General features: G+C 48.3%; 1 protein-coding gene and 1 long non-coding RNA gene across 3 annotated transcripts in view; one reads left to right on the plus strand and one right to left on the minus strand.

The window, feature by feature from the left end:
* CLPB (ClpB family mitochondrial disaggregase) overlaps positions 1–1374 on the plus strand; it is a 79440-nt gene extending 78066 nt beyond the window's left edge. For both annotated transcript variants that reach the window (XM_079973650.1, XM_079973651.1), the window contains exon 16: positions 598–1374. In XM_079973650.1, coding sequence (XP_079829776.1) covers positions 598–849 — 252 coding nt within the window. In that variant the 3' untranslated portion in view covers positions 850–1374. The remainder of the gene's footprint in view (positions 1–597) is intronic.
* A 133-nt stretch (positions 1375–1507) lies between these two features.
* LOC307215127 lies at positions 1508–3050 on the minus strand. Its single transcript, XR_013838294.1, has 3 exons — positions 2834–3050; positions 2080–2519; positions 1508–1642 (listed from the first exon to the last, which is right to left on the minus strand). It is a non-coding gene; the product is annotated as an uncharacterized lncRNA (long non-coding RNA).
* Positions 3051–12942: the final 9892 nt, after the last annotated feature.

The following is a 12942-nucleotide window of genomic DNA, read 5'->3' on the forward strand; positions in this document are numbered from 1 at the left end:
AAATACAAAGTTATAAACAAATAGAAAACAAGAAACATATCCATGTAAAGAGATTCCTTCAAATCTCCAGGCTTCCTCCCACCCCCTCCATGGAATTCCCTTTTAAACATTTATTCCTGAATATTCTTCCATACTCCGATTTTTATATCAAACCATATTATCCATGATAATAGTCACACTACAAGTGAGATCCAAAATCCTGCTAACATTTCCATCTGCTTACAGTGGTCTCCTAAATAACTTATAAATTTTCCCATTCTTTTATAAAGTTATTCTCTTGAGTTCCAAGTTTTCCAGTCAGTTTTGCCATCTCTGCACAGTCCCATCAGCTTGGCTTGCCACTCCTCTCTGGTAGGGACTTTGTCTTCTTTCTACTTAATTTTCTGTCCTGCCTTTTCTTAAAAGAACTCAAGGCAGCATACACAGTTCTTTCCCCTCACAACAACCCTGTGAGGGAGGTTAGGGTGGAAGATAGGAAGTAGGCCAGGACCCCTCAGGGAGCTTCACGGCTGCATGTGGGATTTGAACCTGGGTCTGTGTTCTTGATCCACTACCCTTCTCATTTCTATGTGGCTCATCTCTGTCCCTGATCCCCAGGTTGAGCGTCGAGTCGTGAACCAGCTCGCCGCCGCCTATGAGCAGGACCTCCTGCCCCGTGGTTGCACCTTGCGGATCACGGTGGACGACTCAGACAAGCGGCTCCTGAAAGCCAAGGGCAGCTTGTCCCCCGCAGAGGGCCAGAGGAAGGGCCCCACGCTGCGGCTGGAGATAGTTGAGAAGGACAGCAAAAGCCGGAAGCTGGACATTCAGGCCCCGTTGGCTCCCGACGAGATGTCCTATACTTTATAGGCCCGTGGGCTGCCCCCTGCGGAGCTTCAGGTTGTGTGGTCAGTAATAAAACAATCATGAGATGTAGATGGAGGAGTAAGGAAGGTGGTTTGGGGAACCCGGGTTTCTCTGGAGATCAGAGCTTAGCTGGGAGAGAGAGAAAGAGAGATCCTTATAGCTCAAATCACTGCTACAGCCTTGTTGAGACAGGGCTACCCTGCGCAAAATCGATGGGCGGGGTCAGCCTGCCGCCCCGCAGAGCTGTTTGCGAGGGTGAGAGGTTTGTGCTTTGGGTGGGGCAGGGTATCTCAGGGGAAATAAGCACGAACTTCCTTCTTCCAAGCAAGCTGCTGTGCCTGCCTCCCTCCAGCCCCAAAGGTGATGCTGCAGAATGTGTTGGGTGCCGATTCAGGTCTCAAAAAGTGACTTTTTCAGATGCTCACCAAGGTTATGCCTCTGCGAAAGTGCTGGGTGTGGCCTTTTCCAGCCACCTGGGCACCAACCAGATCTCTTAAGTTATTGCAATAAATGTAAATGGATACCAAATGAGCTCCTCTCTTTGTCTGTTCATCTCGGGCATTTAGGTGGCGGCAGTGGGGGAACCTCCTGCAGATGCTCGGCTGAAATGCATGGGAGCTCTGCAGGTGGACAGTTTGTAGAATCCTAGAATTGTAGAGTGGAAAGGCCTCCTAGGGGTCATCTAGTCCAACCCCCTGCACTGCAGGAATCACATCTAAAGAATCACTGACACACGGCCATCCAACCTTTGCTTAAAAACTACAAAAAAGGAGAGTCCATCACTTTCCAAGGGAGTCTGTTCTGTTACAATATGAGCTCATCGCAGCTGCAGACAGCCAGCTTGTTGACATCATGTGATATGGCTAGCTGTGGGCAAGAAGCTTCCCGGAAGTTCACAGGCTGGAAAAGTCTTTGTGAAGAGTGTAATATGAGACCTTCCTCTTGCGTATGTACAGGAAGTCTCTCTTGTTTGCTGAAGTTTGAAGTGATCGGACATGTTTTCTGTAGTGCTGCAAAGTCAGAAATAAAGGATGTAAATAGACATTTCTGACTATCTCCTTTCCCTGCTAGGGAAGCAGGAGGGAGGGGGTGTGCATCTCCCATGCTGGGAGGTGTCACCTATTGAGACCTTGCCTGAGTCCTGCGGGGGTTGCAGCCAGGGACGTCACCGGAGACCAAGCCGGGAGCTCGGGAGAGTTGCCAGCTTCTCCCGAGAAAGGCTTGTTTTCCAACATGTTCCACCATCGAGCCACTCGTCCTGGTAGAAAGTTCTTCCTGATGTTTTGTTGGAATCTCCTTTCTTGAATCCAATGGTTCGAGTCCTGCCTCCAGTGCGGGAGAAAACAAGCTCCATCCTCCATGTTGTCAGTCCTTCAGAGATTCAAAGATGGCTGTCATATCACCTCCCAGTCTTCTCTCCTGCAGGCTAAACATCTCCAGCTCCCTCAGCCATTCCTCATAAGGCTTGGTTTCCAGACCCTCGGCCATCTCAGTCACCCTCCTCTTGCAACATCCTTCTTAAACTGTGGTGCCCAGAACCGGACACAGTTCTCCAGCTGGGGGGGGGGTGGCCAACACAAAGTTCCGCTGCGTTGCCGTTTGTGCAGAAGAACATCCTGCTGAATTATGCCTTTTGCCTTTTCTCCCTTAAGGGTCTGCCTGCATCACTATTCCTTGTTACAGTGGTGCCCCGCAAGACGGAAAACCCGCTAGACGAAAGGGTTTTCCGTTTTGGAGGCGCTTCGCAAAACGAATTTCTCTATGGGCTTGCTTCGCAAGACGAAAATGTCTTGCGAGTTCCTGCGGGTTTTTTCCCTTTTCCCCCCCTTTTCCTAAGCCCTAAGTCGCTTATCAGCTGATCCGCTAAAAGCCGCTAAACCGCTAATAGCGCTAATCCGCTAAGCTGTCAATGGGCTTGCTTCGCAAGACGAAAAAACCGCTAGACGAAGAGCCTCACGGAACGGATTAATTTCGTCTTGCAAGGCACCACTGTACAGTGGTGGGGCAGTTCTGCTCTCTGGCTTACGCTTCTGTACCCTGCCTGCCTAGGGGCCGGTGGCTCCCATGGCGGCGAGGAAGTTGAAGCTCACCAAACTCAAGAAACATGCCCAAAACATCACAATGGGGGGCAGCTCTCCAAAGCCACATGACTGAGGGCGTCTTTTTTGCCCTTCCCAAACATGTGCTTCCTCCTCCTCCTCCTCCTCCTCCTCCTCCTCCTCCTCCTCCTCCTCGTGGGATTGTTTGCTGCTCTGAAATTTATTTAGTTTCCTAAAACAGTAGGAAATATTGTGCACCCTGCCATGGTTTAAAGTGGGGAGGAGCAAAGTTTGAGAGTAAGGAGGGAGCCAGTGGCCATGAATTAGCTATGACCCTTAGGGTCCCTTCCAATGCTACAGTTCTTTGATTCAAACTGCAGATCGTTTGGTGGCATAGTTATTTCCTTTTTACTGAAACAAGAGCATAAGACGTGCCTGGCTACTGGATCAGACCCAGCTTCTAGCTCTTACAGCAGCCAAACAGATGCCGCCTTGAGAGAAACCTGCAAACAGGACCTGAGCGCAACAGCAGCGCTCTCCTTGCCTGTGGACCCCACCCTAAGTGGTATTCAGAGGCATTGCCTCCCCCAGCAGTGGAGGCAGAACATAGCCATCCTGGCTGGTAGCCATTGAGAGCCCTCTGGTCCAGGAGTTTGTCTAATCCTCTTGTAAAGCCATCCAGGTTGGTGGGCCTCACTGCATTTTGTGGGAGCAATCTCCATAACTTAACTATGCACTGTGTGAAAAACTACTTGTTTTTGTCCGTATTGCCTGTTCCAACATTCAAGCATCGTTTAATGGCCTCTCTGGGCTCTAATATTAAGAGAGAAGGAGAAAAACGCCTCTCCACGCCATATACAATCTTGCAGACCTCGATCGTTTCCCTGTTAGCCTTAGGTGCCTTTTCCCCTCACAGGAAAAGCCTTTCCTCGTGGGGAGTTCACTCCACCCTCTGATGATTTCTGTTGCCCTTCTCTGAACCTTTTCCAACTCTGCACTATCCTTTCAGAGGTGTGGCAACCACAACTTCGCACTGTATCCCAAGTACGACCTCCCCATAGATTTGTACAATGGCGATACTGTGCCGCAGACGACACTCCCTGGGGGTGGGCCCAGGGCCCAGCTGTGGACCGTGCCAGCTTTTGCGCAAGAAGCTGGCGATGCAAAGATGCCACGGGTGTAGATTGATCGATTGATCGCCAGTGAGCATATATATAACTCTGATAAGCATGCAGAGCTTCAGCCCCATTGATTGAGTTTGCCTCGAGGTTTGGCTGCTAATCTAATTACAGCCGGAGGATTGAGAACAGGAAGCAGGGTAGGAATACCTTTATTATTATGATGATGATGATTATTTATCAGTTTTAGCACTCCAAAAGTGTTCTGCATTTCTTATTTATTTCGTGGAGCAACCGTAGCTCGCAGGGCTGAGAATCGGCCTCATTAAGCTGAGCGGAAGGCTAACAGATTTGTCAGCCTTGTCAGCGATTTCATTCGCAGCAGGGGAAAAGCGGGGAGATGAGAGTTTGCTTTTTGGACCTTGCTTTGCAGAGAGTGTGGCTCTCAGGGGTGGGGTGGGGTGGTCTTGCACCCAGATCTCCTGGTGTGGCTCTCCCACAGCGTTTGGGTCCCTGGAACGGGTTCTCCAAGGAACCTTTTGAGTACATTGGCTTGCAGAAGTTCTCTCAAAACATACCTCTGCACTCAGAGCAACGAGGAGAAGTCAACCTCTGCCCCATTTCCATGCTTCTCCGCATTGCAGGGGGGTTGTGGGGGGCAATGGGTTGCCTTCCCACAGCAGTGGGCAACTTGGCTCCCTGTTGTGTGGATCATCCTGAGCTCTTTGCAAGCCACATTGGCACCATGCCTGTTCTCTGCATACAGCATCCACTCACCTGAGCCACGTTGGACAAACAAGACATAAAGACATAAGCAGAGCTTGCTGGATCAGGCCAATGGCCCATCTAGTCCAGCATCTTGTTCTCACAGTGGCAGAACAGTTGCAGGGATAGGTTCTGCAGAACACTACCCAGATACTTCCTTTTTGTGGCCAACAGAGGCTAGAGCAAAGAGGCCAAATTTGCTAGGCATGTTCAAAGTATTCAGCTCAGCCTTTTCTTGGTGCAGAATTTGGAAGCCTGCTCTGGATGCTTCCAAATTCTGCACCAAGAAAAGGCTGATTCTGCAAGCTGAATACTTTGAACATGCCTCTCAACCTCAGCCCTCCAGATGTTTTGAGACTACAATTCCCATCATCCCTGACCACTGGTCCTGCTAGCTAGGGATCATGGGAGTTGTAGGCCAAAAACATCTGGAGGGCCAATATTGAGGAGCCAGATCCAGAGCCTCGTGCTTCTGATCACAGCTCTCCCTCCTTAAGGTTTAAAAGCAACAGACTTCATGCCTTCAGCCTCTCCTCTCCTCACCCTAGACCTTCCATTCCCTGTACCTTGGCCTTGTAAACCCACCTGGAAGCACTTTGGGTTTTGAACTGCACCTTAACACCGCTTTGATTAATAAAATTACATTTCGTAAGAAAGCCACAAATGCACTCATTCTTGGTGCTTCAGTTCCTGGGTCCCATCTCTTATTGGAGCACGATTCTGCATCCATTTATAAAATTTATACACTTGATTTTGAAAACCCTCTAAGCAGTTTATGAAAAAGATGAAGCAATAAACGTTATCAATAAGAAGAATCGGCAACAATAATTTTAAGACTTTTGAAAAGTTAAATAACAATATAGAAACAGATTAAAATGTGCATCAACTTTCAAAACATCTGGGTAGGCTTGTCTAAATAATGTTTTTGGCAGAATGTTCTTGGTTTGAACCTCGTGGAGCAGGTGGAAAATGGACAAAAGGCAGAAGATTCCTCTCTGGTGCTCCAAAGCAACAAGGACCTCTGTGGCCTCATCCTGCTGTCTGCTGTGATGAGGAGGCTCAAGCATTCAAAGCTTTGAGCCTTGCATTCCCTCCTGTCTTGCAATTCTCACCTTAGAGGAGACAGAGCAGCCTCCTTTCCAACCCTGCGGTTCCCAAACATTGGGGGGGGCACCCCCTACCCTCTCGGTTCCATAAACTTCTCCCCAGCACCCCCCACCCTATTCAAAACAGCAGGTTGCCTGACCCACTAAGGAAGATAATAACCCAACAAAATTCAAAATGGGAACAATTAAATTGCAGATATACTCAAAATCCAACTGAAATTATTTTAATTAACTCGACAAAGGGGATGAACTTCATCCAGCTTTCCAAGGCCTGATAATCATGTGCACCGCCTGTTCTCCTCTGCCCCCCCCCCCAAGGTGGAGGACAGAATCTGGGCAGGACTTTCTTGCGAGTTGGGCGAGCGTTGCAGAGTTGTGGGTCAGCAGCAGGGAGAGTGAAGCGGAGAGACAGCCCAGGTTCTTAATGTCTTCTCAACAGGTGCTGCTAGGGGTTTGCTGTCTTGGGCTTTTACACTTTCGGAATGTAGTTTTTGAATCGCATTGTATTGCTTTGTATGGATTATATTCTGTCGAAGTTTCTCAGTTTCATTAAATAAGTTTTTATAAACTGCTTAGAGACTTAGTATTAAGGAGAATAATAATAATAATAATAATAATAATAATAATAATAATAATAAATATTTAAATAACTGAATTGTGGGAAATGGGTCTATCCAAAACGCCTAGCCTCCTACATCACAGCTGCCCCAGAATGGGTTGTGGATCACTCGCCTGCCATCCAGGGAGGAGGATGCATGAATGAATGAATGAGAGGAGATTGATTGATTGATTGATTGATTGATCAATTGATTGTGTTTATATTCCTTCTTTTTTCCTCCACGGAGCACAGTGAGACATACATGTGTATTTTTCTTCCAGATCCTTATTTTATCCCCAGAAGAGCCCTGTGAGGTAGGCAAGGCTGAGAGGCAGCGAATGGCCCCCGTGGTCACACCCGTGAGTGGGGGGTTTAAACCCTGGTCTCCCAAGCCCTAGTCCGACGCTCTAACTACAGTGATACCTTGGTTCTCAAACGTCTTAGTTCCCAAATGCCGAAAACCTGGAAGTGAGTGTTCCGGTTTTCAAATGTTTTTCAGATGCTGAATGTCTAATGCATCTCTCGGCTATTGTTTCCAGGGCACCTGCACCAATCAGAAGCTGTGTTTTGGTTTTTGAACATTTCAGAAGTCAAATGGACTTCTGGAACGGATTAAGTTTGGCACTTTTGTTTTGCTATTTATTTTGATTGATTCATTGATTGATTGATTGATTAATTGATTGATTGTGTGACTGCGGAAATGGATAAAAGCCCCCCCCCCCCATCCAAACAATGACTAACATCCGTGCAGGTAAGAAAGAAAAAAATATTTTTATCACCTACTGTCTTATTAAGGGACACAGGTGGCGCTGTGAGTTAAACCACAGAGCCTAGGACTGCCCGATCAGAAGGTCGGCGGTTCGAATCCCCGCGATGGGGTGAGGTCCCATTGCTGGGTCCCTGCTCCTGCCAACCTAGCAGTTCAAAAGCACGTCAAAGTGCAAGTAGATAAATAGGTACTGCTCCAGTCTGAAGGTGCACTGCTCTGGTTCGCCAGAAGCGGCTCAGTCCTGCTGGCCACATGACCCGGAAGCTGTACACCGGCTCCCTCGGCCAATAAAGCGAGATGAGCGCCACAACCCCAGAGTCGGCCACGACTGGACCTAATGGTCCCTTTACCTTTACTGTCTAATTTTTTTATAGTACAGTACATTGATTATTGCTTTCATTTTATGGATCAATGGTCTCGTTAGATAGTAAAATTCATGTTAAATTGCTGTTTTAGGGGTTTTTTAAAGTCTGGAATGGATTGATTCGTTTTGCATTACTTTCTTTGGGAAAGCACGCCTTGGTTTTCGAACGCTTTGGTTTGGAACGGACTTCTGGAATGGATTAAGTTTGAGAACCAAGGTACCACTGTACTACACTGCCTGGCATATGTTTGGCTCTCAGTGTTCAGCATCTGGGTGGTGGCACAAAGTGTATGGGGCTTCCTCGTATACAGAGATGAACTTCAGCCTACTAATCACATCTGTGTGTGTGTGTGTGTGTGTGTGTGTGTGTGTGAGAGAGAGAGAGAGAGAGAGAGAGAGAGAATATCCATCTCCCTTCTCCCAAATGAGGGTATAAAAGGTCTTATTGAATTTCCATTGTTTGGGAATCTTGATCATGCACAGTGCATACTTTGTACGGGGACCTGGCAAATTCAGAGCAACATTGTCAAGCACCCCTTCCCCCCACAGAGAAAAAAAGCCCCAGTGCCAGTCACCTTAGCATCATAATTAAAGTGGGGCGCATGCCCTCTCAAAATGAAGCCCCCTTTTGCATGGAAGTGCCCGCCAGCTTGAGCCCACACCGTCCTGATCCGCCTGCCAGCACTTCTACCCCAAAGCTCCTGAGTTGGGAAAGGCCCCCACCTTTAAAAACCGTGATTATCTGCAGGGAGTTGGGCTCGATGGCTCTTGGGGGCCCCTCCCAGGTCTGCCATTGTGTCCTGGGCACATTCCCAGTCTTCCTCAGTCCAATCCAGGATTGTTCCTGGCTTGCAAACAAGCAAGAAGGGGACCCAATCTCTTATCCACAAGGGACAAGGGCTGAAGCACAACACACGCACCCCGATTTGTTTTAATTGTGTTTGGCTGGGAGGCAGGGGGGCGGGAGGAAAGCAGGCCGAGGCGGCGTGCCTTTAAGCAAACTGGCGAGGGTGAAAGGGCTGCCTGTGACAGATCAAATAAATGTGCCATCGCAGTCAAACCAAGGAACAATAAAAACCCAGGCAGAGGCTGGAGGAGAGAAACAGTAGCCTGTGACAGCAGAAATTCAATTACCAGCAGCCTTCAGCCCCGTGCCGGGGACGGTAATTCAATTAGGCCCATGCAGGCTCCCACTACCAGAAGGGGCTGCAGAGCTGAGGGCTGGGGTGGTCCCACGTCGTCCTGGCCTCATCCTCGCCCAGGCGGCTTCATCTGCCTCTAGAGCAAATAATGCCACACTGCCAGGTGGAGGAGGAGGAGGGTCTGAGATGGAGCTCAGCAAAGGTTCGGCCAGAGCTTGCATCCTGCAGAGCAAAGCCCCTTGGGTGGAACGTGGGAACGCAAGAGAAGATGGCTGGATCAGACCAAGCAGGATCCAAGCACAAGAGCCCTCTCCCCTCCTGTAAAATAGCCTGTTGGATCAGGCCACTGGTTCACCCTGTGCGGCCGCCTGCTCTCACTGCAGCCAACCAGTGCCGCCATTATTATTATTATTATTATTCTGCCTTTTTCTGAGTTGGGGACTCAATATGTACTAGAGGTTAAAAAGACAGAAACATAGATAAAATTGGAAAAGCTAGAAAGCTAAAAACTTAGAAAAGATAATATTAGCAAGTAATCGAATACTAAAAGGTAAAGGGAGCCCTGACCGTTAAATCGCGGACGACTCAGGGGTTGCGGCGCTCATCTTGCTTTACTGGCCGAGGAAGCCAACGTTTGTCCACAGACAGTTTTTCCGGGTCATGTGGCCAGCATGACTAAGCCGCTTCTGGCGAACCAGAACAGCACACGGAAACGCCGTTTACCTTCCCGCTGGAGCGGTACCTATTTATCTACCTACACTTTGATGTGCTTTTGAACTGCTAGGTTGGCAGGAGCAGGGACCGAACAACGGGAGCTCACTCCGTCGTAGGGATTTGAACCACCAACCTTCTGATCGGCAAGTCCTAGGCTCTGTGGTTTAACCCACAGCGCCACCCGCGTTCCCTTAATTGAACGCTACTGAAATTAAAACTGCATACAGGCCATGGGCATTTTATGTGGGGGTCCAAGCCGTTGGTGGAGTGCGGATAACACTCCCTGCCCAATTCCGGTCCCATTCTTCCCTCTTCCAACTCATGCCTAAATTGTTCATTTCCTGAGTGTGTGTTTGTGTAAAGGGAAACTCGCAAGCAGGACCTGAGCTCTAGCCATTGTGGCTAGCAGACACTGAGAGCCCTCTCTTCCTCCATGAATTTCTAATTCTCTTATAAAGCCCATCCAGGTTGGTGGCCGTCACTACCTCCTGTGGGCGGGAGTTCCACAGGTTAAATACGTGCTGAGTGAAGAAGGGCTTTATTTGATCTCTCATGAAAGCGTAGTTGTGGCCTCCCTGGATGTCTTAGTCCTGGGCCAGAACCAGAAATGGACAGGATAAGCATGCAGGTGTCACCTTGCCGTGTCAGACCGGAAAATCCAATTTAACCCAACAGCCGCCTCCTCTCTGTGGTTGCCTCTGGGATGTCTGCAAGGAGGACAAAGAGCTCTTCCCTGTTGCTCAGCCCATAGAGACTGGCATTCCATGAAATGGGGCCTCCAGAGCTGGAGGTCCCGGGGTTGGGCTAGATCGCCCACAGGGTCCCTTCCAACTCTACAATTCTATGATTCTACGTATTTAAAATTAAGGTGGATTGAGCAGAAGCTGAACCAAGCCTGGAAGCATAAACACTCAGCATCTGAGTGATGGGCCAAAGACTTAATACCCTGGATGGCAAATAATGATCTATATGTGTAAACTAAGATGGAGGTATTAATGCTTACCGTGTTAATGTTTGCTGATAGGTCTTTCTTTTCGTTGTGATTCTTTCTTTCTTTCTCTTTCTCTCTCTCTCTCTCTTTCTTTCTTTCTTTCTTTCTTTCTCTCTCTTTCCTTCCTTCCTTCCTTTACTTTCCTTTCCTAAATTTGCAATTTTAAAACCCCCCATTTTTTTAAAAGGCCTGAGAGGGTGACAAGTGAAGCCTTCTCTGTTATGGCCCCTGCCCTTTGGATATTGCTTCCCTGACCCCCCCCCCTTTTTCTCCTGGGCTGTTTGTGCCCTTGCTGCTTGTTTTATTCCTTCTATCCCATTTTTCTCATTTCTTCCTTCCTCTTGATCTGCTTTCCCCCTTCTCCTCCTCCTCTGATTTCCTTCTTTCTTCCTTCTATTTCCTTTTTCTCCTTCCCTTCTCTACTTTCCTCTCCCCTTTGTTGCTGTTTGGGGTGACCTTGCTGTCATTATTCCTCATTCTCTCTTGTGCCCAACAACACTGCCGCCCCCCCGCCCCCCCAGCATGACTCAAAAATAACAATATTTTTGAAAAAAAATGATCAGTGGCATGAACACTCCAGCTGTTGGTCCTTTTTCCATTCGCTTTCAAAAGCCCTTTAAAGCCAGCTGCTTCCCCCCCCACAACAAGTTACATCTTAGCTCTCTCTGTTAAGCAAAATATGGATTTCGTTCCCTAAACCTCAGGCACTGAGCCTGGTTTTTCCAGATGCCTGAACCATGTGCATGCACACACACACACACCCCATCCATTGCACTTCTCTTGAGACTGAAAGCTGTCCACCCTCTGCTGAACCCAGACCAACGATCTCTCTTGTGCACATAAGAGCATTGTGTGGCCCCCAGTCGCCTTCTAAGCGGCCCACAGGACCCCTTCCTCCTGCCCAGTGGGTTGGCACTGGAAACAGCTGAGGAGTCCGCGGCTCAGCAACTCGAATTCTTAACGCGGGAAGGCAAATGTGATTTGATAGGCTTTCCTGATACCTGTTGTTAAAAGATACGTGTCTCCCATGCAGGGTTCGAAGGGTATAACATATTCAAAAGAAGCCAGAAGGAAAAGGAACATCGTGTGCAGAAGATGCAGCCACATGCAGTGGCGTAGCGTGGGTTGTCAGCACCTGGGGCAAGGCAAGTAATTTGCGCCCCCTAACCCGTGGATTTGCGCCCCCTAACCCTAACCCCCAGATGTTGCGCCCGGTGCGGCCGCCCCCCCTGCACCCCCCACGCTACGCCACTGGCCACATGCAAGGAAATCCATGCACTTTGCACGCAATGAAAGGGTGTTTATTTGGGTAAAAATAAAAGGAGGAGGAAATAAAAGCCGCGTCGTTGTGAGAATCCGCTGCACGACACCAAGCTGGACAGAAGACTCTGCTTACGTGTGCCCTGATCAGATTACTGAATTTGCAATGGGGAGAGACATCTGCAGTTGGTGAGACAGCCACGTTCATTCCTGGATGGAAAAGCCCAGCCACGGAAGTTCTTGTGTTGGTTATTCCTAGACCAAATTACTGCAATGCAATGTTTGTGGAGTTTCCCTTGTACCTGATCCAGAATGCTGCAGAGCCATTGCTGACAGGAGTGAGACCTTATCACCTTTGGCTCAGAGATCTGCATTGCTTGCCCATTTTCTACCAGGCCAAGGTCAAGGTGTCACTATTAGTATATAAAACCCTTAACAATATTCAGTGTTATGTTGGAGGGGATGCCAGGAAACGGGGAATTAAGTTCACATGTGGTGGTGGTGGGGTGTAAATATGTTCACTGGGGGGGGGGGGGAAGGGTGTTTAAGGAGATAGCAGAAATCACTGGGTTAAAGCTGATCAAAAGTCCAGAGGTATCATTATCATCAGTTTACAATGGGGTGGAAGGTTCACAGGCTGTGAAGGACTCACAAATTTATTGACAGCTGCAGTGGAAGGGGCAAGGTGACTATAAAATGGAAGAATGGTATAAAGAGGTGTGGGATATAGCTATTAATTATAAATTAACAGGTGCCATTAAGGTAAGATGGGGAATACGCCGGAAAATGATTTTGAGGAGGTATGCAGGGTGTTTGTAGAATTTGTACTGTTAAAACGGAAAGGGGCCAAACCATCGTAAGAGGTATTGAAATTTTGGGAGGCTGGATAGTTACAATGGAATGATCTTGCTGGTGGGGTGCTCATTTTTATTCTAATTCTAGCAGTATTTTAATTTAAAAAGAAAAAGGGAAGAAGAAAATTAGAAGATAACAAATAAAATAAAGCCCTTAACAACGTGGGACCAGTTTACCTGCAGGATCGCCTCACCCCATCCATGCCCAGTCGACAGCTTCAAGATGCAGAACTGGCACTGCTACACAAGTAACCCCCATTCCACCTTTGTGAGAGCTTGATTGTTTAGTGTGCTGGAACCTACACTTTGGAACTCCCTGCCTCTTGACACCAGGCAGGCGCTTTCGCTACACTCTTCGCGGCGCCTGCTTAGAAAC

The sequence above is a fragment of the Podarcis cretensis genome, assembly GCF_951804945.1.
Source record: "Podarcis cretensis genome assembly, chromosome: 4".
Taxonomy (NCBI): domain Eukaryota; kingdom Metazoa; phylum Chordata; class Lepidosauria; order Squamata; family Lacertidae; genus Podarcis; species Podarcis cretensis.